Here is a 25,320-nt window from a genome sequence, read left to right as displayed (position 1 = left end):
GCAAGGCCTCCGGGTTACGCACGTCGCTGGCGGAGGGAGGGGGCCTGGGTGCCTCGCGGACCCCCGGCTCCGCTCCCGGAGGCAGAGCATCAGCACAGCACAGCAGTGATCCATCCGCCAGACCAGGCAAAGGGGCAGAGCCCCACACTAACGCACAGGGCTGGACTGGGGAAAGGGGACGGAGGGGGTCTGACCACAGCAATGGAAACCCAGCGGGTTTTGGCCCTGCGTCACGGGCGCTTCTCTGCTGCAACCCCGTTTCTGGCAGGAGCTGGACTGAAACGACCCCCGAGCTGCTGCGAGAGAAGAACGTGCTGCTGCCGCCACCCCGAGATGGACCGAAGCCGTGATTTCCAGGGGAGAGCTCCACGTTTCGTTCCCAGCCTCCAGCCCCAGCGGCTGCATCCCTTCCGACCGAGGAGATCAAAGCCGAACAGAGCACCCGCCTCCCGCCGTGGATGCGCCCAGATTACGTCACTTGGCTTTGATACACCGCTGCTTACATAACGATATAACTAATGACTAGGGGGTGGCCAAATTTAACTTTGAACCTTGCTTTGCTGGGTTTGACACGCAACTTGGGTTTAATTTCAGTGTCGTTTTCTTCTTGTCTCCCCTTCATCCAGAAGCCAGCGTTTGCTGGGCTTTTGCATTTCCTTATTTGCGTTTCGTTAAGTGACGCAATGTAGCATGGTCTGGGCAAGGCATCCGCGTCCCCTGCAAGCAGCGCCCGGCCACGGCCCTCAGCACCCGACTGGTAGCACAGGATTTATTCAGATTATCTCTTAGCATTTCGCAGAGATGCTGACCTGAATACAGCCACCATGCTGACCACGGCTGATCCAAAACCGGCATGCACGATGGACGTGGCTGCGGCTCTGCACCAGCACCACGGTCGCGGGGACGCCGGTGGCAGCGGGGGGCTGGCACAGAGCAGCCCGACCCAGCGGCACCCACCACCCAGCCCCAGGATTACCTGGCACCCCGCTGCCGCTTGCTGCTTCCTTAACCCGCCTCCACCAAAGCGGCTCTGCCGGCAGAACGGTTAGCGCGGGTTTAGCAGTTTGGCGGAAGAGACGCCTCACCTCTGCAGGGGAGAGCGGATAAAGAGCTTTTTGTCAGCACGTTTGCATCGACCTCTGAAGTTCCGCTGGCAGCATCCTTCGTGTGAGCGCTCCCAGCCCGCCCCAGCGCAAAGTCTGCCGGCGGCACCGGGAGCAGGAGCGCGGCTCCAGCAAAGGCAGCGACACGCAGCCGCAGAGCGGCAACAGCGAACGGCTGCCGCTGCTTCCAGCGGGACGCTCTGGGTGCCCTTGGGCAAGACCGTGCACGCTAACACCTGCAGAGCTGATTATCCCCAGGGTCTTACCGTCCGCTCTCCAGCGCCCAAGAGCTCATCCAAACCTGATCTGTATTCCTCAGAAAGGAGCCTAGCATGATGCAAGAAAATAAAACAACACTGAACAGTTAATTGTAGCCCGTATCACTTTAATATCCTGCAATTCTTGTGATTGTTCATTTCTGCGTGGAGGGGTTGGGGGGGTGTTTTCCTATACAGACATATAGCAAATAGAGATCAATTTACATAATTTGTTTTTGAAGAGGAAAAACATCCACATGAGGGAAAAATACTCAGCCATAATACACAGCCATTGCATATTTAGAGAGATCAAATTAAAAAAAAAAAATCTATATATTAGCAAGGATAAAGTGCTGCTTTTCCAGTAAATCTTCCATGATGGAGGAAAAAAAACCTGTTACTGAATAATTTAGTCTCTTTGTTATTTCTAGAGCCTTTAGTTTAAGCGAGGAAAAAAAAAATAAAAAAAGCACATATGCTAAGCCGAACGGCCGTGCTAATGAGGACCATACACAAATTAGCAACAGTGCTGCGTGATGCAGAAAAGCAACACAGCAATGTGCCCACAAAGTGCTGACAGAGGGCTGGTTTTTACCGTCTATCCTTAGCGGTTCAGTAGTGTTCTTAAACACAGAGATAAAATTAATATTTTTTTTAGTAACAGATTTGATAATAAAAGGGGAGACAGGCTGACTTCCCTTCCATGGGGAGCACAGCCGGCCACGCTGGTGTGGCATCAGGACCGAGTCTACGTAATGACAGTCGGACCGGTGCGGCCAGTTCTTTCATGAAGTTGTGAAAGTTTCAACGCGATGGAAATGAGAGGTGCCAACATGACCTGCAGAATAGAAAAAGACACCTCAGTCTCACTCAGCCAGTGGAGGAGTATAAAATGAGGATTCTCCTTCTACGCTGCCTACAGGAGAGGTCCTCAGCCCTTTTAAAGGATGCTGCAAAGACCATGTGTTAAACTTAGTACAGAATAGGATAACGGGTTCTGCCCTCTTACGTTGGACTGCATCCTTTCACCCCCAAGTATTTTTTTTAAACAAGCATTTTCCATTCAGTATAGGAATTATCTCCTTTTATCCTCAGGGATGCAACGTTTTAACTAAAAGGTCAGTTCAGGTGTGAAACAGCATCTTCCTGCACCTGTAACCAGCCACTTGCACCACACAAAGAGGAAAACTAAGGTGCAGCTGCAGCAGCTGTGAGGGACTCTGAATGGAAAACCCTCATCCTGCACAGAGCTTTTTTTTAATTTTTTTTGTAATAAATCTATTTACATTGAGATTAAAGACACCTAAAGTCTTGTTTCCAAAATACTCTGCATCTCCAGGTAGCTCTAAGCAAAGCATCACTAAGCACTAAAGCTTTTTAGAAAGGAGGGGTAGAAACAGTGCCACCACTCAGAGACAGGAGTTACCTGGGGGTCTTCGTGTATCTTCTGCGCATCTTTCTCGTAGCTGTCGATGTAGAGCCGCACGGTTGCTCCAGCGCTGCCAGTGCCGCTGAGCCTGAAGATGATGCGGGAGCCGTCGGAGAAGATGAGCCGCAAGCCCTGGCAGGAGAGAAGGTGGGGGGAGAAGAGCTCAGCTTCACGTCCCTGCGGCAGCCCAGGTATTTCCCCGGGACCCGCCGTGGTGCAACGCCCAGCCTGCGGGACCCACAGCACCCACCTGGGACCCGGGTCCCACCTGGGAGCCACAGCAGGCTCCTTGATCACCCTCCTCCGTCACCCTCGCCCCACTCCCAGAGGGGCAATGGCCCCTCTTAATCTGCTCTAGAGAATTTGCTAGAAATGATAGGAGCATTTTCTTTACATTGTATTTTAATTTCACAGGCAAGGCGATCATTCTTACAGGGTTTCTCCATTATTCTTTCCAATTTACTGGGCTTCCCCACTATGCTGTCAAACCGATCCGTCTACGGGACGTTTTTATTTCAATAATCTGTGGTGACAGGTTACTTTCCTCACGGGTATTAAATACCTCCTTGACTTCGGAAGATGGGAACTCAGTCCTGCGTTAGGGCTGCCCTCTGCATCACTGCCGGCTTCTCAGCAGCGGCAGCAGCGCCGAGCAGCCGCAAAGTGCGATCGGTTTGGAGCAAATGCATTTAGGGGGGTTCACTGGTAGTAACTGGGGGTCTAGTGCTAGAGACACAGGGATTGAGCCCCCTCTGCTTGCTGCCAAACACAACACAGGGCTTAGAGACTTGCACAGCTGTGGGGCAGCAGCTGGAGAGCAGGTGAGCTACCCCACAGCCCTTAAAACTGGAGCTGCAGCAGCCTTCAGACCCTTCCCTCTCCCGGCGTGCTCCCAAAGGCAGCTGTTCCCACCTGGTTTCTGGAGACGCTTCCATCAACGGGATCACTGTACTCAAAGTTATCAGCCTTCTCAACCGTGTAGACTTTGTCACCACTCGATAACTGCTTCCCCACGAAGGAGCGGTCAAACATCACAGTCTCCAAATCCTTCATCATTTTATTAGCTGCATCTGCATCCACCTCTTCGTAGTCGTACCTATAACCAGTCACCACAAAATTAGCATGAGGAAGGGGAGGCTGTAAATTAGCAGCAAAGTTTTGTCATACCCTGTTTAAACACTGCAGTCAGCCCCATCTCCATTTTTTGGCACCCTATTCTCCTACTGGAGGAGAGGACGGGAAGAAAAGAGAGGAGGATCTGTGTGGCCATATCCGTGACCCAACACCGATCTGTGCGATACGCTGCAACACATCACGGAGGCATTCGGCATGAGTAGAGACGAAAGCTAAAATTGTACTGTCTTGTGCTACGTATATCGAGCGCAGAGGGCTGGACTCCAACCACGCCAATTGCAAAGAGTTTACTCTAATTTTGCTGATAGGGATCTCGACGGGTTCCTCACAACAGCAATTTTGCCTGAACTTCCTAGCGTGTGTCCCCACAGCAAAACGAAGGTGCGACTGCAGCATGTGACAACACGCTAGTGTCAGCTTTGATCTAATTGACGCGGGTAAGAGAAGCAGTAAAGACTAGCAGCCTCGGCACGTGCTGAAGCTCGTATGAGGATCCCACGCTTTGTGCTCCAATTTCTGGTGCGGTTTAGCCTGCTTTTATTTGCCCAGCTGGCGAGATGGAGCTCGCGCAGGCTTGCTAACCTGCCTACTGCTCGCAGCTCACTACGCAGACATCCCCTCGGTGCTAAAAGACTGCGCCTTTTCATTCCAGACTCTGGCATAGTTTCCACAGGTTTAAATGCCTCAGATGTATGCTTGCTTTGTGAATTGGAAAAAAAAGGAAAAGGCAAGTTCTTTCATTTGGCAATTTGAGCCAGAATTTTCACGTTGGTCTTCCAAGTTGAAAGATTTCTGCCTAACGCTTTTACTCAGCACAGTGTTCCTGCTCCTGCTTATGCGCAGCTTAGCTCTTACTCCATCCCTTCTCGTCTTCCATGTCTACTGTAGTTATTAGAGTATTTTGGGACTGGACAAACTCAACGAGAAAAATCATGGCTTGGGAGGTAGACATCCATTCATTGAGGCACTGCCATCACTGAAGATAGTACAAATTAACTTGTAATCTGTGGTCTCAGGAAACATACTGTCCTAATGGCAAGAGAATTTGACCTATATTAAATGGAAAAAGAAGGTATCTTGCATATATAAAATGTAAAACCTTGATAGAGCTGGATATGTAATAGATTGGTGGGGTTCACCTTAACCTTTCCTTATGTCCAGCTTGGTGTTAGCTGTTCTGAACACAGTTTTGTCTAACCTCGATGTGCTGCGTGCTGTAGCGAACTGCTCAGGTAGTTTTAAACTGCTGCAATACCAAAGAAACAGCAAGTGTGGGATGGAAATACCACGGTGGCAGCAAACACTAGCGATATCAGCGCGTGGTGCTCTGCCTCCTCCTGACTGCCCATCCTTGGGGGGTGGAAAACGGGGCAGCGCTAAGCATGAGGTGCCAGGAGCACTTTCCTCACCTGGTGAAGAAGTTCCTGCCGTACTTCTGCCAGTGGTCCTTCATGATGTCCTCCACGCTCTGCTTGCGGGCGGCCAGGATGGAGAGCCACGCCAGGACGGCCCACAGCCCGTCCTTCTCACGGATGTGGTCGGAGCCTGCGGCAGCCAAAGCAGGGACACGTTTCGCACCTCTTTTCATGTGGGAGCTTGTGCTACGGCTCTGCCTTTTCTGCTCTCCTCCATCGGACCGGCAGCCGCACAGACCCGAAAGGAAGGCTTTTCAAGGGCTAGATCCCTTCTGCATCATTAAAACAGTTCAAGATCTCACCTGCTTCTCGGTACAGCCCAAATAAAACATTTGGCCCCTTCTCGCACACAGATGCACTCGTTATTCATAGTCCCTTAATTTCATTCCCAAAGTAGTAATGGGGAATGCACAGTGAGAAGAACATTTAAAAAAAAAACTGCAAAGGAAGCGCTCAGGAAGGACTAACGCCCACCTCCTTGGGCAGCTGTCAGGCACCGGCTGCCGAGGCAGCACACCCGGAGCAGCACATATCCTGGCCGAGCACCAAGAAAAATGTCAGCCCTCGCTCAGGAAGCCAAACCCCAACAACTCCAAAAAATCATGCAGCGACGAAGAGAAGAGCCGCCTGTGAGAAGGTACCAGTCCCTGGGGCCAGCGACAGCATTCAAGGAGGGATTTTAATTCACATGCAGAAATCAGAAGACGGCCTCGTAGCTGCGCTTGCTCCCCTACCCTGGGCAGAGGGGTTGGATGGCATAAAAAGGCTGCAGAAAACGCTGCAGAAAACGCTGCTCTGGCTGAGAGAGGATTCCTCCAAAATGAGCATTGCACGGAGGGTAGGAAGCCTACAGAGACCTGGCCCAGCTCGGTCCTGGTGCTCAAAGCACGACTCGCCGCGGCTGCCAGAGGCATCGCAGCGACCCTGCAGAGCGCCGAGGCCCTTGGGAAATCTTAGGAGGGGCACTGTAACCTAGATGGGCACCCTGAACGTCTAAATTACACTAGAGATCAAATAGCAGCCCAGAATACATCCAACCCAGCCTCCACGTTTCTGGCTCGCCAGTCCTGTGCTTCACCCCTCCAATGCACAACTTTTGAGCCTTCTGGAAAACAACTTTGAGCCTTAGCCTCTGGAAAGCCTCCAACAGGTATTAATAAAATCCCGAGGAAGGTTCTTGTAGCCGGGCATCTCTGCCAATGCAGCGAGCACTTCAGAGCTGCCGTTTTTCCCCCTCGAGTGCTGGGGAGAATTGCTGGAGTGGGGAATCGGCTGGGGAAAAGGCCCAGGGGTGGGGGGCATGGGTTATACGGTGCTTTACACAAATCCCACTGCTGTGGACACAGCGGTAAATTATCCTCCCGATCCTTCGGAGCAGAGAGAGCTGCACAGAGGTGAGGGAGAGGAATGCTAAATAAACAGAAGTCCCATGTGATGTATCAACTTCTTGCTGGAGTAAAATACCCAAGAAAGCGAGTAGGAACGCTGTCACGTTGCATTACTCTAATTGCTTCTGGACTCCAACCCCACCAGGTCACAGTTTGTTTCAATTTTTGCTGGGTCTATTTGGCTGCTCCCTCACCTCTCTCCCCTTCAGCACTCACATTCTGTCAGACTCAAACAATTCCTCATTAACTGACTATCAAACGACCTTCCTCTCCCCTTTCCATTCTTTCAAGTGCATTTATTTGCCAGATGGACGGCCCCCCTTTGCCTCTGCCGGGGGAGCCTAGCAGGGGCGGCTGCCTCTGCCCTTTCCCGGTCCGTCCTCCAAAGCGGCTTCAACCCGCGGCCGCTCGGATGTGACGCTGCCGGGCCAGAATAATCAACCTCTCTCTCAGCCTCTATGGCAAATGGTACCAGTTTTATTTGCAATATAGTTTTATTTGCAATATAGAGCCACCTACTTACACATGCTGAAATCATTCAGGGCCAACCTCTGATATCATTCTTTACTCACAACTATCCTCAAGATTTCTTTACAGATACCGCATTTTCCAGAATGCCCCTTTCCTCCCAAACTGAGACCTAACCTTGTTGATCAGAGCAGCATTTGACGGCACAATCATTGCCCCTGGAGACTGTTTCAGCCCCACAGCAAGCGACTTTCAACCATAGGCTAGGATGCGAGTTCCTCTGCTACAAAAGGCATCATTTCATACCAAGCTGTGCACCCCAGTCCCACAAACCACTTAATTTCAGGCATTTTAGGATTTAAGGTCATCTTTGCTCTGTGAAACACCTAAGCCTAGGCTGAAATAGGGAGTGGTGGAAAGAAAACATTGGAGATTTGAGTCTTGCATGTCCTGAGGCCTTCAGAGGTCTTTAGTCAACAGGAAAAACAAGATGCCAGGGAGATTCAGACCAGATAAAACTGGGCCTTGTGCATTAAGCAGGAAAGATCGCCGTTTCCATGGTCAGGAGTTTAATACCACGTGGTAGACACCACGGGAAAACTCAAGACTGCCGAGGCCTCCTGGCAACACTGCGCGCTTGGAGCGGGCCGCTCAGATATGGAGCAAATTCTGCTCACTTTGACTTCCCTGCACAAATAATAGTTTTGTGTCATGTGCACACCCCTGGTAAAATTCCTTAAGATGTTCACTTTGTTTCTCAGTAACCTAATAACTTGCTTAGACTGTTCAAAGGCAAGTGTTAATTTAAACTTTATAAATCATACCTTGTTTTTAGAACAGGAAAATGAGGGCCCTATTAAACTCAGAGATTTAATAGTGACCTGAAACCTCCCCTAATAAAACTGCATGCGCCAAACCATATTTCTTTCCAGAAATGAAAACATTTAGAAGGTTTTCCTGGCCACCAAGAGTCGAAAAATACATTTAACACTGCACTTAATCCCTATGGACTCAATGACCGGGCTAGGAAAGAGGCCCTTAAACTTCCTGTATATCTACATATGCCTTCCTAAATAACTGAAAGGAGAACTAGCTTTTCCCTGACAAAACTTCTAGCGTTGTGTATGTTTCCACCCGTGATTCTTGCAAGTTTTGTTATTTTATGATTTAGGAGCATTAAAACTACATGTGAAAGATAAATCCCAAGGTGCTGAGCACAATAAAGAATTAAGAACAGGAATAATACCATCATTAGTAAAATTAGGAACACTGACTTACCAGTACCAAAACTTTCCTCTCCGCACAGAGACAGTTTGTTTGCATCCATCAAGTTCCCAAAGAACTTCCAGCCCGTTGGAGTTTCGTACAAAGCAATCTTTGTAGCGTGGGCCACCCTTCAAAGGCAAGAAGTCTAAGTCATGTCACAGCCGGGCTCTTAGCACGCCCATGTGACATACGGCCATAGCAGCTTCAGTTGTCACCAAGCATCTTTCTCGGTGTGCACTGAAGGCAGGTTAGCCGCTGTTTTGTTTTCACAAAGAACACGGCTTTGTGTAGCGATCTCTGGGGAGATGGCTGAGAAGTACAACTAAAAAAATAAACACGTAGTTCTTCCAGAGCCACTTTCAGTGGTGGATCTCAAAGCACTTAAAGAAGGTTGAGCGTCACTATTGGATTAAAAAGAAAAAGTGGGGGAGGCAATGATTTGTTTGGGCTTATCTGCAGACAGGAAAAACAGCCGAGAGCAGAATCCGGCCATGCCACGTCCCATTGAACTGCACCACGTGTCCAAGGCAGCCAGCCCTCGAAGTGCTTAGCCCTTTGGGCAGTCCATGTGCCGCGTGCCCGCGGGCACGATTAGAGACACATGGTCACAGCGTGGCTGCAGTTAAACCGCGGAGACAGGATGGTGTCCCCCATGCCACCCTGGCCACGCCGCGAGATCCTACCTGTCGAGAGCCCCACTGGTGGGCATGCTCCGCGCGAAGCCGCGGACCCCGGTCTGCTGGAAGTACGGGATGCTGAAAATATTGGCAGCGATGACGGCGACAGAGTCGGATGGGTTCACAAAGAAGCCGTGTTTCCCAAGAATCATGTTCCGATCCTGGTGAAGGCAAGAGAGAGAAATAACCCGCTGCCCAGCTTTGTCTGTAACGGCTGCAATGGCTGAAGCAGTTTTGCTTTGCAGGCACAGCCAATAAACCCGACAGCACAGAGAGATTTCTGACTGCATTGAAATAAATGTGGAATTTTGAGAAAGTTAAATAGTAAAACCTTGATAGTGTTTTCTCCTTCCTCCTGATTTTTCATCATTTTTAAAGCTAGTTAAAAATAGCGTGGATTTCATTATTAATACAGTACCTAGCTACTGCCACGGTGGCAAAATGCAGCAAGTGATTCTCTTCCATTCCCAATTACAGAAGGGAGAGATGGAGAAAAATCTCCTTTCCAGTAGCTGGTAAGCTTTCTCTCGCAGCCTTTGGGCTTGCTCCAGCTGGACCCATCCTGTTTCTACTGAACTCAAAGGCAAAAGTGTCTGTGCCTAACTGGAAGCTGCCCTATCAACTCAACGAGGATGCTTTTCACCTCCATCCTCCTCTGCCTGAAAGCAGCTGAGCGGTCACTACCCAGCACTGACTAGAGGGCAAAAACACAGCTAGAGAACAGCTCATTTACCCCATCTCCGTCAAAGGCAGCTCCAAAGTCATACTCTCCCGTCTTCATGGTCTGGACCAGGTCGGCAGCGTAGGTTAAATTGGGGTCGGGATGGTGGCCGCCAAAGTCCTCGAGCGGCGTGCAGTTCACAGCTGAATTTGCTGGGGCTCCGAGCTCTTCACACAGGATCTTTTTTACATAAGGGCCCACAACTAGCATGGCAAAATGTGGAAAGGAAACGAGTCAGCCTCTGCCGTCAGTCGGTTGTACATCGTCCACGTAACCACCCAGGACTCAGGTCTGCTCACTTTGATTCAGTTTCTGTGATTTTTTTGTATTAAGCACAAGCACTTACATCAAAGACCCCATTTACGAGTGCTTATGCCTGATTCATCCAGGGCCAGAAGTTCTTGCCAAATCAAGCTTTTAAGCATAGGGGTTGTCCCACCAATTAAGTGAAACTACTTGTGCTTGAAAGTGAGGATGAGCTTACGACAGGGGCTCAGCACATGCACCAGGACCCTGCTGTGACATGCCTTGCACAAACCCAGGGTAACGACGGGCTTATGCTTGAAGTGCACCGAGGTTTTGGCATGGCAGTCCATATAACGGGAGAACAAAACGGGCTGAATCACAGATATCCAGCACTGCAATAGGATTTCCTGCTTCCATACTCTAATAAAGTAGATAATAAAAAAAAGTGGGTGTGGAATTGCAGGAAGAACGGGAATGGTCTGGAGACAAGAGAAACAAGATGCCAGGAAAGTTAGGGCACTCCTGAATATATCTATTGTATGAGATCCACAAACTTGGCATGTGTATTAAAACATATAAAACAGTTTAAGAGTCCTATTTTTGTAATCAAAGATGTACAGGCAGACCCCTGCCTAACCTCTGTGACTTCAGTGGGACACTGACTGCTGCAGAGTCTACCTGGGTGGCTCTGATCACACACTTGGCACCAACTTCCACTGTTCCTCAAGAAAAGAGAGCATGGAGAGGTAGGCGTGAGCCACACAGCATCTCCCCAAACCCCACCAGGGGCTCTGCCCTAGTTCAATTCCTTCATCTGAACACTTGACAAAAGAAAATAACGTAGTTACAAGTTTGACTGTGAAAAGAAAAACACAGCATGTTTGCAGTTGCTTTTCAGCTGTGCCGACAAAAAAAAAATCTTGCTCTGAGGAGACACACCGTATGTACCATTATTGGCAATATCATTTTTTTCCCAAGTCTATTGGTTCCTGATTTCATGATACTTTCTTTAGCACAGCAGCTGTTGGCAGTCAATATTGCATCAACCAAAATCCATCTAGCAAATACATCGCTGATTCTGCAGCTTGCACAGCTATGACCTCACTTGACTTTTGCAGCTTCCTATGCACTGCCTTAAAAGAGCAGATAATTAATTTGTCATCTTCTTTCTCCTATAGGCCCAAATCTGTAAATTACAACAAGGTAACTTCGTTGACAGCAATGAGATTGCTTATGAGCACTTAAAAAAAAAAAAAAAAAAAAAAAAACCACCTACAAAAGAAGAGCAAGATTCACAAGTGACAGATATAAACTCCAGGACAAAATACTCCCGCAAAAGCAGGTGGCAAAGCCCCAGGGACGCCGGACCCCCTGCACTCCTGCAAACCCAAGCCAGCCCGTACCTCCATGCATAGCATCTATGCGAATCTTGAGGTGGTTTTTCCCCGAAAGCAGTTCCTTTAGTGCACTGAAGTCAAAGATGTTCCGCAGCATATTCGCATAAGCTTCGACCGAGTCCACAATTTCCACTGGGAAACAAGTAAACAGAGACCAACTCTCACAGTCTGAAATCCACGTAGGAAAGTCATTTTGCTACGTACAGCACCACGCTAACAGCCCTGAGGGCCAAGGTTCAGAATAAGTCTTTAAACATCCAGTAGAACCATATTGTACAGAAAAATGATAACTGTCCTATATTAAGAAACCTTTAATTACAGGCTGCCATTGCTAATGGGGTTACAGATCAAACAGACCAACCAAAATTGTTAAGACAAAACACTGTTCCCAAATCTCTGCTTTCACAGACTCCGTTCACCACGATGGCTCCCCGAACTTTGTCAAGGGGGCTCAGTTCCATCTCAGTTACGTGGAAAGCAGGATTAAACAAAAAGGAGGGGGAAAAAAAGAAATACATAAACAGATTTCCAGTGTCCACTGAAGTCACCATGATTTGTGCACCCAGCAGTTTGAAAAGTTGCACCTTTGCAGCTAATGGGCCACACGAAGACAGAGCCATGAAAAACACGTTAGCACAAAACTCCTGGGGGATGGAAATGGGGGCTGAGAGCACTACGGACTGTCACGATCTTTCAGTTGAGTATTTCTTTCATTACAAATTCAGGTCACCAGGAGGCAGGGCAAAATACTTGCATGAACTTTGAAAAAAGTCTTCTTTTATGTATTTTCGTATTTCACTGATAGTTGACAGAAGTCATGTGTAAAATGTCATGGCTTTCCCACTCACAATGAGAGTTTCCATTTGTGAAACTATGGACATGAAAATCAGTTACAAAGATTGAACGCTTAACACTAATTTTTGATCAGGAAAATGTACTTTAACTGCAAATTTGTTTCGCAACTACATGTTAATGATAGCATTACTCACACAGTAGTCATATTAATTTTAGTAAAGTTCAATGGGTCAGATTTACATACTCACGTATAACCTTTTGTAGGACAGAATCAATACAATTAAAATACCTACATAAAAGTTAGATACAGACAAAAAGAAAAAAAAAAAAAGGAACGGAACTTCAATCTGGCCACTGAGGCACAAGATGTGGTTGGTAAACTGAAGCCAGCAAAAGTTCAAACTGGAAATAACATACAGTTATGAGTTTTTGCTTAAGGGAAAGCAATCAGCTGTTAGAAATGGTGAATTCACCATGGTGTGTAATCTTCAATCAAGATTAAATGCCTTTCTAAATCAGGAGGGGGGAGAAGTTTCAAAGCAACCTAAGTGAGTTAGCAGACACTAAGCCCAGTTTCAAAGGTCACTTTGATACTGAGGCAAGTTTGGTAAAGATAGCGTTTGTCGTTTATCTAACTCCCACTGCCTCAAATAGAGTTGTATTTGAGATACCTAATGGGAATTAAAAAAACATCCCAGGCCCCATTCCTCACACACTGAAAGTCAGCAGAAGGCCAGTTCTTAAGGCCTAAGTCCCCGCTGAAAGCAGAACCTGGGGCCACAGCACACGCGAAAACTTTACCCACGCTGCGATGCTGCACAAGCAGGATGCCAGGGTCACAGGGAAGGTGTTACAGCTCGGGTTATCCAACGGATCAGACAGAGACCAGAGTGGCCGCATCTGGCCACCCAAAACGCTAACTGACCTTGCCTGTTAACGGCAGGTCCATGCAAATTCCACCTGAAAGGAAACTTTCCAGTAGGGAAAGCAGTCGCTCACCTGTAAATGGTTTAAATTTGTTCTCCAAGTCAAACTGCTGCTTTCCAATGGTACCCAGGTCCACCTGGAGATCAGGGCAGATTGCATACTCTTCAATTTTCTTGCTGATTTGGAAAATTTTGTCCGTAATGCCTTCAGGAGCAGGACCTGCAAGTTAAAATGCGGGAAAGGGAAGGAGTTAAACAGCTGCAAGAGACTGGTGTTTCACAGGTACAGCAAGAGACCTGGGGCTGGGAATACATCTCCAGGAACGGACCACGCGACAGCGGGAGCAAATCACTTGCTTTGTTTAGGGGAACACACTGCTCAGGGCACTGAACCCCACTGATATTAAGACAGTTAAAATCAGGTTCATTTCTCTCAACACAAGAAATGGCCAAACAGGAACATAGCAAACCCAAACCAACCAAGCAACCTTACCTCCATTGGCAATGTTGAATTTAATACCGAAGTCGCCATTGGGCCCACCAGGGTTGTGACTGGCTGTCAGGATGATGCCGCCAATGGCTTTGATTTTCCTGATGATGCAGGACACGGCCGGGGTGGAGAGAATGCCGTTCTGCCCGATGACCAAGCGGCCGATCTGAAAATTAAAGAGCAAACCAAACAACTGTGAGCCCCAAATTGTAACAACGCAAGACCACTGGAGCCCAAACGGTCGGCGTGACGGGTGAAACGGTCACTGGAAGCTCTTGAGGAGGCCCAGTGACGTTGGGGGCACTGCTCTACAAAGGGGCAGCTCGTTTCTCGAAGGTTGCTGACCTTCCCCCGTGCGTACAGTGGAGCTCACCATCTGACCTGGGCTCTGTTGTGCCTTTTTAGCGTTTTCCTTTATGAACGCTGCCGCTCAACTGGAAATGACAGCCTGCGCTGAAAGGACGAGTTTTCCAGAGGTATCTAAACAAACAACTCTTTGGGTATGGTCTCGAACGTTGCTTTCACAGGACACAATGGGGTTAAGACAAGTCAAGACAAACCAAACATCACCACCCCAATGGGATCAGAGGCAGATTCCCTTACTCGCAGCAGGTAATACATCCCCCTCCCACGGATTTACTAATATCACTGGGACTAAATGCAGGCCAGTGTGCTAAGCAATACAAAGCAATCAGAATCTGGTCACTGGAATGCATATAGTAAAACAGAAGATAAGTATTTTTCTGGAAGATGATGTTCTTTAACATAGCTCTCAAATGAGCCAACAGAGATCTTTAAAAAAAATAGCAAACTACTCTGCATCAGCCAAGCAGATTAGAGCCTGCATGTGACAGACAGAAAGGAAGAATTTCATTCAAAAATGAGATAAATCAGAGAACAAGAGCAGCATTCCTACAGGGAAGGTTCACGTTCGCTGCTGTGCCATGATGGGTTGCAAAGGCACCAGTAAAAGAAATCCACCTCCAGCAAACAAAGAACAGAAATGTGAAACAGCAGTTTCCAAACCCTAAACGAATGCCCTTCTTTCAGTCAGTCTCAGTACCTAGCTTACAGCCTTTACGGTCCCTGCCTACCTGGTTGATCTCACAGGTTCATTATGCCATGCATTAAATTACTTTGAAGTAGTCCAGCCCACATGGGTTTTGCTTTCTTTTCCAGTCTTTGTCAAAGCCAGCACACCCCATCTCATGTTTTCTTCCCACCTCAAGTCTTGCTCCTTCAGCTTTACCGAGAATTACCAAAGTCTCGAGAAACCCCTCTAAAATGTCACTTCTCGTTTCCGCAGCCCCCGCGGGGGCTCATGGGCCACCTCGCCACCCCCAGCCGCATGTGGGGCACTATCACGGATGAGGAACTTGCTCCCCTGAAGCATGCAGAAGCTCTCTCCCCTCCCCTTTTCTTAATCTTAATTTATATTGAGGAAAGAAAATGGAAAAACTCTTCTCCATGCAGGCTGCTCTCTGATCTGGGGTCCTGGGCCTTCAGAGCTTTTCAGCTGTCGTTCCCCAATGATAAATCCTTTATGGCAAGCACTGAGAAAGCTTGTTCAGGGTACCAGCATGCTGAGCAAGTTGCACTTAAACTTCTTTAATTCTCTGGAGTTTCTTATAAGAAAAATCTAAGACTGCAACAACACAGAAATAGCTTTCACAAAGTGCTCACGGTACACCAGTTCACCCAGCCCGCTCTGTGCGGCAATTTTGGGTTACAACACCTCAAAACAGTCCTGGCAGTGCTTCTACTCTGCTTTTATCAAAAGCCCCAGGAGGATGCAAACAACCAGTAGAGAAGACCACGCTGCAGTCACCCTCCTCCCTCCCGTAACGCAGGCTGGCACTTTTCAATGCTCTTGACGCCAGAAATGCGTGCCCCCAGCCAGGCAAGATGCTCTGTCGCTCCATCACATCGCCGTCCCCTGAGTCCTCTTCCTGAATGAGAGATGTAGCAGCACACCAAGTGCAGCCTCACCAATCCTAAATATCCTGGGAGACCCTTCTACTTACACAAGCCAGGTTAAGCAGACAATTACCTTATTCCTTCCCTTTAGCCAAACGAGTCATCACTTCAGGGATGCAGCACGAATCACGCTCTCGGCACACCCCGCGTGCTTGGTCCTCCTTGGAAGTCCTGCTGACCCCACGTCTGCAGAGGTGGCAGGACCTGCCTGGCACCCGCTGACAACGAGGCCGGCACACAGGCAAAACACGAAACGCGTGCCTTCTCACGGCTTTATGTTTGAGAGCATCCTCGGACTCACCGCTTACCCTCTGCCGAGCAGGATTAGCACCCTGCTCGTGCACAAGCTCACAGGAACGACCAGAACACACAAACACTGAAAAATACCAAAATCCCGTAGGGAAACTGCACTTTAACCAGACATGGGCCACTTTACTAGAAAGAAATGCAGGAGAAAACTCTCAGCTGGTGAAGATGCACTTAACCTCATCTTCGCCAGCAGAAAGTCTGCCCCTGCATCAAGCAGCAGGCCTGGCCTTAGCCCGCTCACCTTCTCCAGCTCTCCCGCTCAGCCCCTACGCTGACTTCAGAGGGCTGCATTAATTTGCAATGGCAAAGGATGGGGTGGTTTTTTCAGCCTGAAAAAATATGTTGATTTAAAATATATATATATATTTCTCTCCGCATATTCACCCGTTCATTACAAATTAGAGCACTGTGATCAGATCAGCTTTTCCATCAAACGACTGCTGCAAGGCACATCTCAGCGTAGTTTTGCTCCACGCTGAGGGAACCAGGACAGACAGCAGAGTCTTTTCCTTTTAAAAAGCAAAAGGAAAGACAGACAAAATGCCAGTTCCCAAGCCTCTCGCAGAGCTTGAACTGCACTCTACCGCACACAGACACCTCTTCCATTCTGCTTCCAAAACACAGACTTCCAGCATAGTCGGAGATCACTACAAAGACTTTCACTCACTTTTTAACGAACATCTTATTTCTATTTTCAAAGGCGCCAGGAATACTTATTGCACAGCCACAACTTACTCCTCAGATCAATAATGAAATTGCTTTTGCCACTCTGCCATTGAGCAGGGAGTCATGGCTCCACCAGTTACTTTACTAGTTAAGAATATCTGGGTTTTCTGATCTGATGGAGATGATATGTAGCCCATAAGTGCCAATAGCTTGTGGCATGTCAAAATACAAAATGAGAACACCCAGAAAACAAGCAGTATTTATTCTCTTTGCTCCACGTGTACTTCCACATCCTTCTCTCCATCTGCATCACTGAAAAGTGAATAAACGTTAATTCCAGCATTACCGATCTGATTTTCCATTGAAAAGGTCACTATCAGCAGTTGATTAAAAACTGTGGGGAAATTAAACCTCATAGTGGCTAATTTATTATGCCTTTCTGCATTTATCACCTAACACAGCTTCAGGAATTTAGTCAATTAACATTTACCAACCCCATTGGCAGCAGCCATTTGGACTATCAGTTCCACTGCAGTCTTATTAAGGTATCTCCCATCGCCTCCAACTACCATAGAAGATCCTTGGCGATCTCTTAGATCTATGGAAAAAAATATACTCTGGATAAAATTTTGCAAGTAGTTTATCTTGGACTCAAAATAAAAGGTCTTCTTCCGTAATCCACTGGTTCCTGGTTTCTGGTCGTTGTAAGGAGCTGTGGGCACAGTCAACACAGGCAGAGGAGTCTCTTCCATGTTCTTTTTTCATATAAATGCATATAAAAAATAAGTTATGATGAAATAAAAAACAATCTTGACACCAGCAGTGGCACACCTACTAGACAGAAGTTCAGTGGAGGAGTTGAGCACCCAAAAATAGCTCCTTGAACCTTGAGCTGAAGGTGGTTTCTGTAACTGAAGACGTTTTCTTGCACTTGTTCTGCAGGATCAATGTCAGGGAGAATACCCAACTCCACGCTGCCGCTCCTCGCCGAGACGGCCAGGAAAAGGAAATTTTTGTCTTCTCTACCAGCCTCTGTACATCACCGTCATGGCTCTTTGCCACTCGGTACTATCACGCACCAGAGCCCAGCAATGTTAATCCGTCCGATGTTCTTTTAGTGCTGGGGACGAGGAGGGAGGCTGTTCAGCAGCTCGGCCCGCTGGTCCGATGTGCTGATTTGCTGCCAGGCTGCACGCGCTGCCCCGTGCAGAGCCGCGCGGTTTCAGCCAGACCAGCAGATCTGCATGGCCGCGCCGGGTCCCTTGCGGGCCGGCCGGCGCGCCGCGTTCGCTGGGAAGAGGATACCCCGAGGGAAGCCTCCAGCAGGCATGGCAGGGCTCTGCTGAAGTTATTTTGTGGAGTCCAGTGAGCTAAAGGTCACTCTTAAAATGGAAGCCAGCAGATCTGTTACCTCCGGTTTGCTTCTACTGCTCACTTCTCCTCTGACAACCAGCTTCGCCATTGCCAGTCCTCCACAGGCTCCCCTCAAACGTGGGGAAGTTATCCGGGATGAATAGTGCGTTAACCTTTGCTTTAATACAGAAAAATCCAGAGTAGCTAAAAAGCCAATGGACCAATGGTTTCAACTGAATTACACTCTACCCGCACAAGTCTTATCAAAGGCAGGATTATGCCCCAAGAATTACAGAAGCCTATCATATTTTGGAAAGTGGCATATCATGAAGCTGTGAATTTTGGAGCACCTTAACTAAATACACACAGAAGAGATGCCAAAACACCAAGAAATTCTTACAAGGCATCATCTTGCTGAACCTTGGAAAGCTAACTTCAAATGCTGGGCTGAAATCACAGCTTCCTCCAAGCCTCTTTAACAGCACTCTGAGTCCTCTGCCCAAGCTGCCGTAAACATTTTATGGATATTACTGGAGCAATTAAACCAATACTTCGTAACAACTCAGCCTGTCCCATTATTAAGAAGGCAAAAAAGAGGGAGTTGTGCATACAGCTGAATCATGATGAGTGACCAGGGCCCCGGCAGGAAGGTCCCTGCGGTGCTGGTGGTGCCACTGCCCGCTGCGGCTGAGCAGCCCTTTCTCTCCATGCGAAGGCCCAGGTTTCCCTCTAGCGGCACAGCTGACAAAATCCAGCTCCCAAAATGAGCTACCATCCCCTGGCACAAAAAGGCCTAGCTCTTTCCCTTCTCCCTCCTGGTGAGATAACCTTACCGCCCTGCGAAATGCCACGGCACTGAGTGACACGAGGAGGGTGCAGGGACCTGCTGGCTCCCGCTGATGCACGGGGAGATGCACGAGGAATTAGCGGCAGGGAGAAGGCCTGTGCAAGCTCAGGTATTCGTGCGCGTAATTAACTGTGCATGCACTGGACAGAGGGATCAGACTACGTTAAGCTGGAGAGAAAAAAGTTGGTCACTAACGCCTTGCTTTGTGTACATAAAGAAGTAAGTTATAGCAATGAAACATAAAACCTAGCAATGAGCCCTTGCACAGAAAGCAAAGGGACACGATTAGCACATCAGCCTCGTCCCCGGGGCGCTCATCCCGTACCAGGCCTTTTCTGGCAAACATGCATCACGATTTTGGATAAACTAAGTCACCCATAATTGGCCAACCAAGACTGATACAGGGGGTTGGTGATCACGTGGATTACCAGCATATTTAGAGGCGAAATAAACTCCAAGATGAGCCCTGACCGCCTTACAGCCTGGAGCAGAGGGCAGCCAGAGACAGGGGAAGGAAATGGTCCTTTGCTCGGCAGGAAGGTTACGAGGCTGAAGATTTATTTTGCTGGCGTTACACATCATATGCAGGCTGGAAAGGAATTCAGCAGGTCACCTACTCCCTCCCCAAAACTCACACAGGATCAAAAACACCTAGGACATGCTTCAAAAAGCCTATTTAACCTGTTCTTGAAATCTTTTTTCTCCACGTAAGCTGTGCCAGGGCATAATTAGCCTTGTGCTTCGAAGCAGTTTCCTATTCCTTGCTGTGGTTTAAGTCCTGCTGAGCTGACACAGAAAATATCAATCGCAATCTTCCTTCTGACAACTTCTTACACATTAAAAAAAAAATCCTTTTATGTATAAACTCCGAGTTGCCTCTCTTTCCTACTGAAACCACCCGGTCTCTCTAGCTCTGGCTCGTGGCTGTTTGCTGAGTCTCCGATTGCTCGTGGCAGTGGGAGGCTGCACAGCTTCCCTGGGGGCTGCTGCGGGTGGTCTCCTGCCAAATGGCCCATCTGCTGCAGGCGGAGACGCTCTGACGGCCGAGGTCCCCACTCACCATCACGCGCTTTCAAAATGCAGGAACAGCGTCAAAGCTATGAACTCTTGCCTCCTAACTGTTGACTTTGGTTAATGATAAAAAGACAAACAAGGGGTTATTTTGAGAGGATTTAAACTTCAGTAAAATACTGTAGCAAAATATTATAGTTACACAATTCCTCCCCTGCTCCTTCCCCTGTCCTTGCACTTCTCTCTTCTCTGTAAGTGGACAGAAAAAGCCAGGGCACCCACTGCGCATCTGTAATTAGTTGCAAACTTTCTCTTCCTGCTCCCCAGGAACTTTTCTGATGACAATCCCTTGGAGATAGGCATAATCTCAGTGTGCTCTTTTTCTGTGATTAGTCTAGAAGCTACACTGCACGAAAGCCAAAGGAGCAAATGGGGTCAAATCAGGTATTTTACACTTACTTCGTGACCTTCCTTTAAGATAGAAATCACACTTCCCTTACTCCTAACCAAAGAAAAATTATAGGCTATGCACTGCTGTGCATGCAATCACCATAGGAGGGTGCACCAGCCCTGGACAACCCCACCGGTGAGCTGCCAAAACCATGCACTTTCTGCCTGATCACGGGCCTGGGACAGGCCACCACTGCTGCATGTGTCACATTCGGCAACGCCAAGACAAACGGAGCCAGATTAAAATAAACGGAAAGACACACCACAAGCTCACAAGTTGCATGAAGAATGCTGCTGCAGTTGCAAAACTCTTCATTTGCATAACGACTCATTACAAACGTAGTTTTTGGAATTGCTGCAGAGATTCCAGGCAGGCAAAACACCTGGCACCATCCTGACGGCACTAGTGCACATACATGCACCCACACACGAGAGTCACTCGGGAATTAAGGCACACTGCTCTGCATTTACATTGCACCCCAGGGAGAATTAAGGGGCTGGCTAGATGGATAGCATAAAAACTGGGAAACGAGCTCTTGCAGGGCTGCACAGGAAACCACCACGCGCAGGCTGCTGTAGACACCGAGGAGGGCCAGGTCCATCAGGGGCTGATGGAGGAGCAAAGATCAACAACCTGGGCTGAGCAACTTGCCCTGTTTAAAGGTCAGCCTTGCAAAGCATACTAAAATCTGCGTGTTTACTTGGACTGCCCTGACATTTGCTGCTGGCCCTGTGCACAGGGCAACGGGAGAGGGACTCCAGCTGGTTTACTTGGAGCAAGGCAAGCCCGAGGGATGCTGCTGGGCTTCACAGAGTGGAGGGGAAGGGAGGACATTAGCCTCGGGGACACACTCCTTCCATTAGCCTTGAGCTTCCAAAATACTTTCTGGATGTATGTCTGGATGTAATGCCTAACCTAAACCTCAGCTGCTGCATTTCTCATTCTTGCCCTATCCCCAGCAGACCACAGAACAATTTGTTACCTTGCTCCCTGCAGCATCTTTGCAGAGGTTTGAAGACTGCCAGCATGTTTCCCCATCTCTAGGCTAAGCAAAGTCTTTCAGTCTTTCCTCTTTGGTCAGGTTTTCTTGACCTCTGGTCATTCTTGTTGCTGTCTGCTGCAGTCCTCCTCAAGCAGACAACATCCTCTCTGAGGAGTGGTACCTCGGAACAGGCACTATCTTCCTTTTGAGACTTTATTTCCTGGGTTTTGTTTATTCACCCTATTCAAAAAATCTCAAAGTAATATTTGTGTTTCTGGACAACTGTATGATACTGCCAGGAATCTTTGTGGTCCACACTGAACCTCAGATCATCTTCTACAGATCTGCTGCTTAGTATATTATTCTGCAGCTTATATGATGATTATAAATATATCTATTATAGTCACATTTGATTATTTATGCCTAAGCATCCTTCCCTGCACTTGTATCTTACTGACGCTCTATGTTATTTCTGTGTATTTCTAAGATACATTCATCAGCTGAAGCACTAACGAACACATTGATTAGCTCAGCTGGAACCGCACGCAAGCCTGCCTGAGTCACCAGGTGCGATGGCAAGGACCCACCGCCTGCGTTTCTTGTTCTCGGGGCAGACACTCAGCCTGAGCAGAAGGCATACAGATAGCTGCTGTTCAGCACAACTCACCCATCCCAGTTCTGCCTCGAGAAAGAAAAGGCATTAGACTGTATTACTGCCCTACCAGCATGAAGTTGAGGTTTCTGGTTACATGGAGCCAGGGATCCTGGAGAATACAAAAAAGCCCCTGTTAGTACAGTTCTCAACTCTCCCTGTGCTGGATTTGAAAAGATTAACTGCAAAGCACCTTAGTTCTTCCTGCTTGAGCTAAGGTTTCCTTGCCACAGAGCTCACAATTCCAAAAAGGCACAGAAACTGGACACTGTAACTGCTGCCTTAATAACCTTTAACTGCAAACTGAGATAAGCCAATGATCTTTACAGACAAGAAGCCAAGCTAGTGCAGAAGTAGCCTCCAGGCTCCAAGAGCTGCTACACGTATGGATGTCTTCTAAAGCTCACTATGATCTGGATCCAGGCTTTATCAGCACGGGAATGCTGATGGCACCATCGGTATATACTCCCCTACTTCAGACATCAGATCTTAATGCCCAAAGCAGTTCCCAGCCAGGCCAGCTCCACTAAACCCATTTCACAGCCGGGACACGGAGGCCGGGAGCGCAGGGGCGCTTGAGCGGGGAGCAGACGTGGTCCTCCAGGCTGGCAGGCCACCAAATCGCCTCCCGCGAGGCCCAGCAGCGCTCGCAGAAAGGGGAACTGCTCCGGGGCCAAGGCAGACGAGCACAAAGAGAAAGGGAGCAGAGCTACAGAAGTAAACTACAGCAGAGCAGAGCAAACTGAAGAGCAGCCGGGCAACGCAACAGAATTTAAACACTTGGTTTCCTTGGATAATTGAGGGGAAAAAGCCTAATACCAGCCAAGCCAGGAAACCAAACTTTCTAGGGTAGAGAGCAGTATTTCCAACAAAAGCAGTTTGTCCTGCAGCAGTAAAACAAAACCAGGCTAGCACTTAACATGCAAAGCACTGCCTGGCATTCAAAACACCTACAAGCAATTTGCTTTAATGCAGATACTTTGCAGCACTTTGAAACCTTTTTATCTGAGGAGGAAGCAGGGACATGGTAAGTCTGTTGAGCATGCAACAGAAAGCACTGAGTGTTAGTGAATCAGCATGGTACTAGCTGCATGATCAGATCCAGATTTATAACTTCAACTCTTATTTTTGTGCACTTTGAGGTAAGTTATTATACAGACACAATTCTACTCAGACAGGTTATGACTAGAGCATTTTAATTTTTATTCATGCAGTTAAAGAGTCAGATTCACTAACAACGTGAGAATACCATAAAGGAAACCTGGCACAACACACTAAAACAAACAGGTAAACTACACTGGATACCAACTGAGAAGAGCAAAACCAATAAGGTCTATTTTTGTTCACTTGTATGGCTGCGGACTTATAAACGTTTCTTAACCATATAACCACAAACTGAGTTGTTGCTCAGTCAAATACCAGTGTTTAGGTATATACTAACCATTAACCATTCTAGATGGAGACAAAAACGAAACTCACTCTAGCATCCTTACCTTTTGCCTCGTAAAACTAATGACCATAAATTGCGGATCTTGTGAAGACCATTCAACCAGGTCTCAAAACATGTGATTTAAAAGTATTAAATCAATCACTTCTTACTCCCTATGATCAGAAACATGCTTTTTCCTGCCTTGCTTTGTCACAGGTGGCAGCCTGCCTGGAGTTAGGTGATGGTTGAATGAAGTTGAATGAAGTTAGATGTTAAAAAAGCCTGTAGCCAAAATTTACCTTTATTCCTTAGTTCTTATTTTCAATGTTACCCCATTCTTACTATTCCTATATTCCAGTTTCCCTCATGCACACTCTAATAATCTGTCCTCTACAGACAAAACCGCACGGCCACTTCAGGTATTCAAGAAGGGCAGTGCAGCCACCTCCCGAGTTTTCTCCGTATGGGATTACCGAGCATTTCTCTGGGATCTGGCTGCTGGAGTCCGAAAGCTGCACGAGAGCCCCAGCATCCACACAAAACCCAGGTCTCCAGGACCAGGTACCACGTGCTCCCTGGTCCGCAGTAACCGCACACGTTCTTACAGGTGGACAGGGGTAGCTCACGCCTCTCTGAAGGGCAGGCAAACTCCAGTTACTTCACATTTATCATGAGGAAACACCCCTTTCATGGGCTCTTACTCAACTGCACTGTGGCAGCTATCAGGGAACTAGTAGTTACAGAGAAAAAGCATGAAGCAAGCATACTCTAAGTGCTCAGAAACTGGAAAGTAAATATATAGAAAATTATTAAAACCAAGTCTATTTCACTACTGTCTATTCTGCTACAAAAAAGGTATAGAGAACCTGCCGCAGTAGAGGATTAACAATGTTGTAATGCTGCTATATTTTTGCATGAAAAAGTTAACATTTGTCTCAGGCTGTGGCCACTTTCTTGCTTTTTAAATTAATGATTTGAGAACAAGAAGTTATTAAAGTAACTGCCTTGACTCTTAACCCACATCTTCTCCATCTATCCTCTCCTACTTCCTGCTTCCTTTCTTTCCTTTCCACAAGGTTTTTCTTACTTCAGGGCCAATTCTGTCTTAGCAGTTTGAACTCACTGGGACTAAACCCTGCAAGGCAGATGCCCCCGGCTCCTGCAGCCCCCGGCAGAGCGCCCGGACCCGCCCGCCCGCCCGCCCCAGCGAGCGGAGCAGCCACCGGCCCTTCCCCTTGCCGGTTTTTTTTACGAACACTCATCTTCTGGGGGATTCCTTTTTCTGCATAAAAGCCTATCTTCACAGCCCACCCCCAAGAGGCAATAGCGACCAGGAAAAAAGAAGAATTACCTCCAAAAAAAAAAATATATATATATATAAATTATATATATATATATAAAAATAAATATAAACGCGCATCCGCTGCTCTTCCCAGGAGGGAAGGGCCCGGCCCCGCGCGGCGCACCTACCCCGTTGGCGGCGGCGATGCGGACGATGAGGCGCACGGCGTCCGTCATGTAGAAGCGGCCGTCGCCGCCGACGACGAGGGTGGCGGCCTGGCGCTCGGCCGGCGGCACGGCGGCCTCCAGGATGCTCTGCACGAAGTTCTCGGCGTAGTGCTCATTGCTCTGGAAGACGGCGACCCGCTTGCGCAGCCCGCTGGTGCCGGGCTTCTGGTCGCCGTAGGGCCGCGTCTTCACCGTCGCGATCTGCACCATGGCCGGACGGACGGACGCGCCGCCAGTTCCGGGCTGCCGCCGGCGGCACCCGGCGGCCTCCCGCCGCCACCGCCCGCCGCCGCCGCCGCGCCGCCCATTAAAGGCGCAGCGCCCGGCGCGGCGGCGCCTGCAGCGCCGAGCACCCTTGGCAGACCTCTACCGAGGGGGAGGAAGGCGACCCCAGGGGTGGAAAGGAAATGCAAAAAGATGCA

General features: G+C 48.3%; 1 protein-coding gene across 1 annotated transcript; it reads right to left on the bottom strand.

Moving 5' to 3' along the window:
- Positions 1 to 1,471: 1,471 nt before the first annotated feature.
- Positions 1,472 to 25,195, bottom strand: PGM1 (phosphoglucomutase 1). Its single transcript, XM_026111604.2, has 11 exons — positions 24,860 to 25,195; positions 13,716 to 13,878; positions 13,296 to 13,442; positions 11,508 to 11,633; positions 9,871 to 10,061; positions 9,144 to 9,298; positions 8,473 to 8,588; positions 5,333 to 5,468; positions 3,702 to 3,885; positions 2,787 to 2,921; positions 1,472 to 2,198 (listed from the first exon to the last, which is right to left on the bottom strand). The coding sequence occupies exons 1-11, from the start codon at positions 25,106 to 25,108 to the stop codon at positions 2,109 to 2,111; spliced, it is 1,692 nt and encodes a 563-aa protein (XP_025967389.1). The 5' UTR covers positions 25,109 to 25,195; the 3' UTR covers positions 1,472 to 2,108.
- Between the last annotated feature and the right edge of the window lie 125 nt (positions 25,196 to 25,320).

The sequence above is a fragment of the Dromaius novaehollandiae genome, chromosome 8 (assembly GCF_036370855.1).
Source record: "Dromaius novaehollandiae isolate bDroNov1 chromosome 8, bDroNov1.hap1, whole genome shotgun sequence".
Lineage (NCBI taxonomy): Eukaryota > Metazoa > Chordata > Aves > Casuariiformes > Dromaiidae > Dromaius > Dromaius novaehollandiae.
Note: the sequence above shows the minus strand (reverse complement) of the source record. Positions and strands in the feature narration are given on the sequence as shown.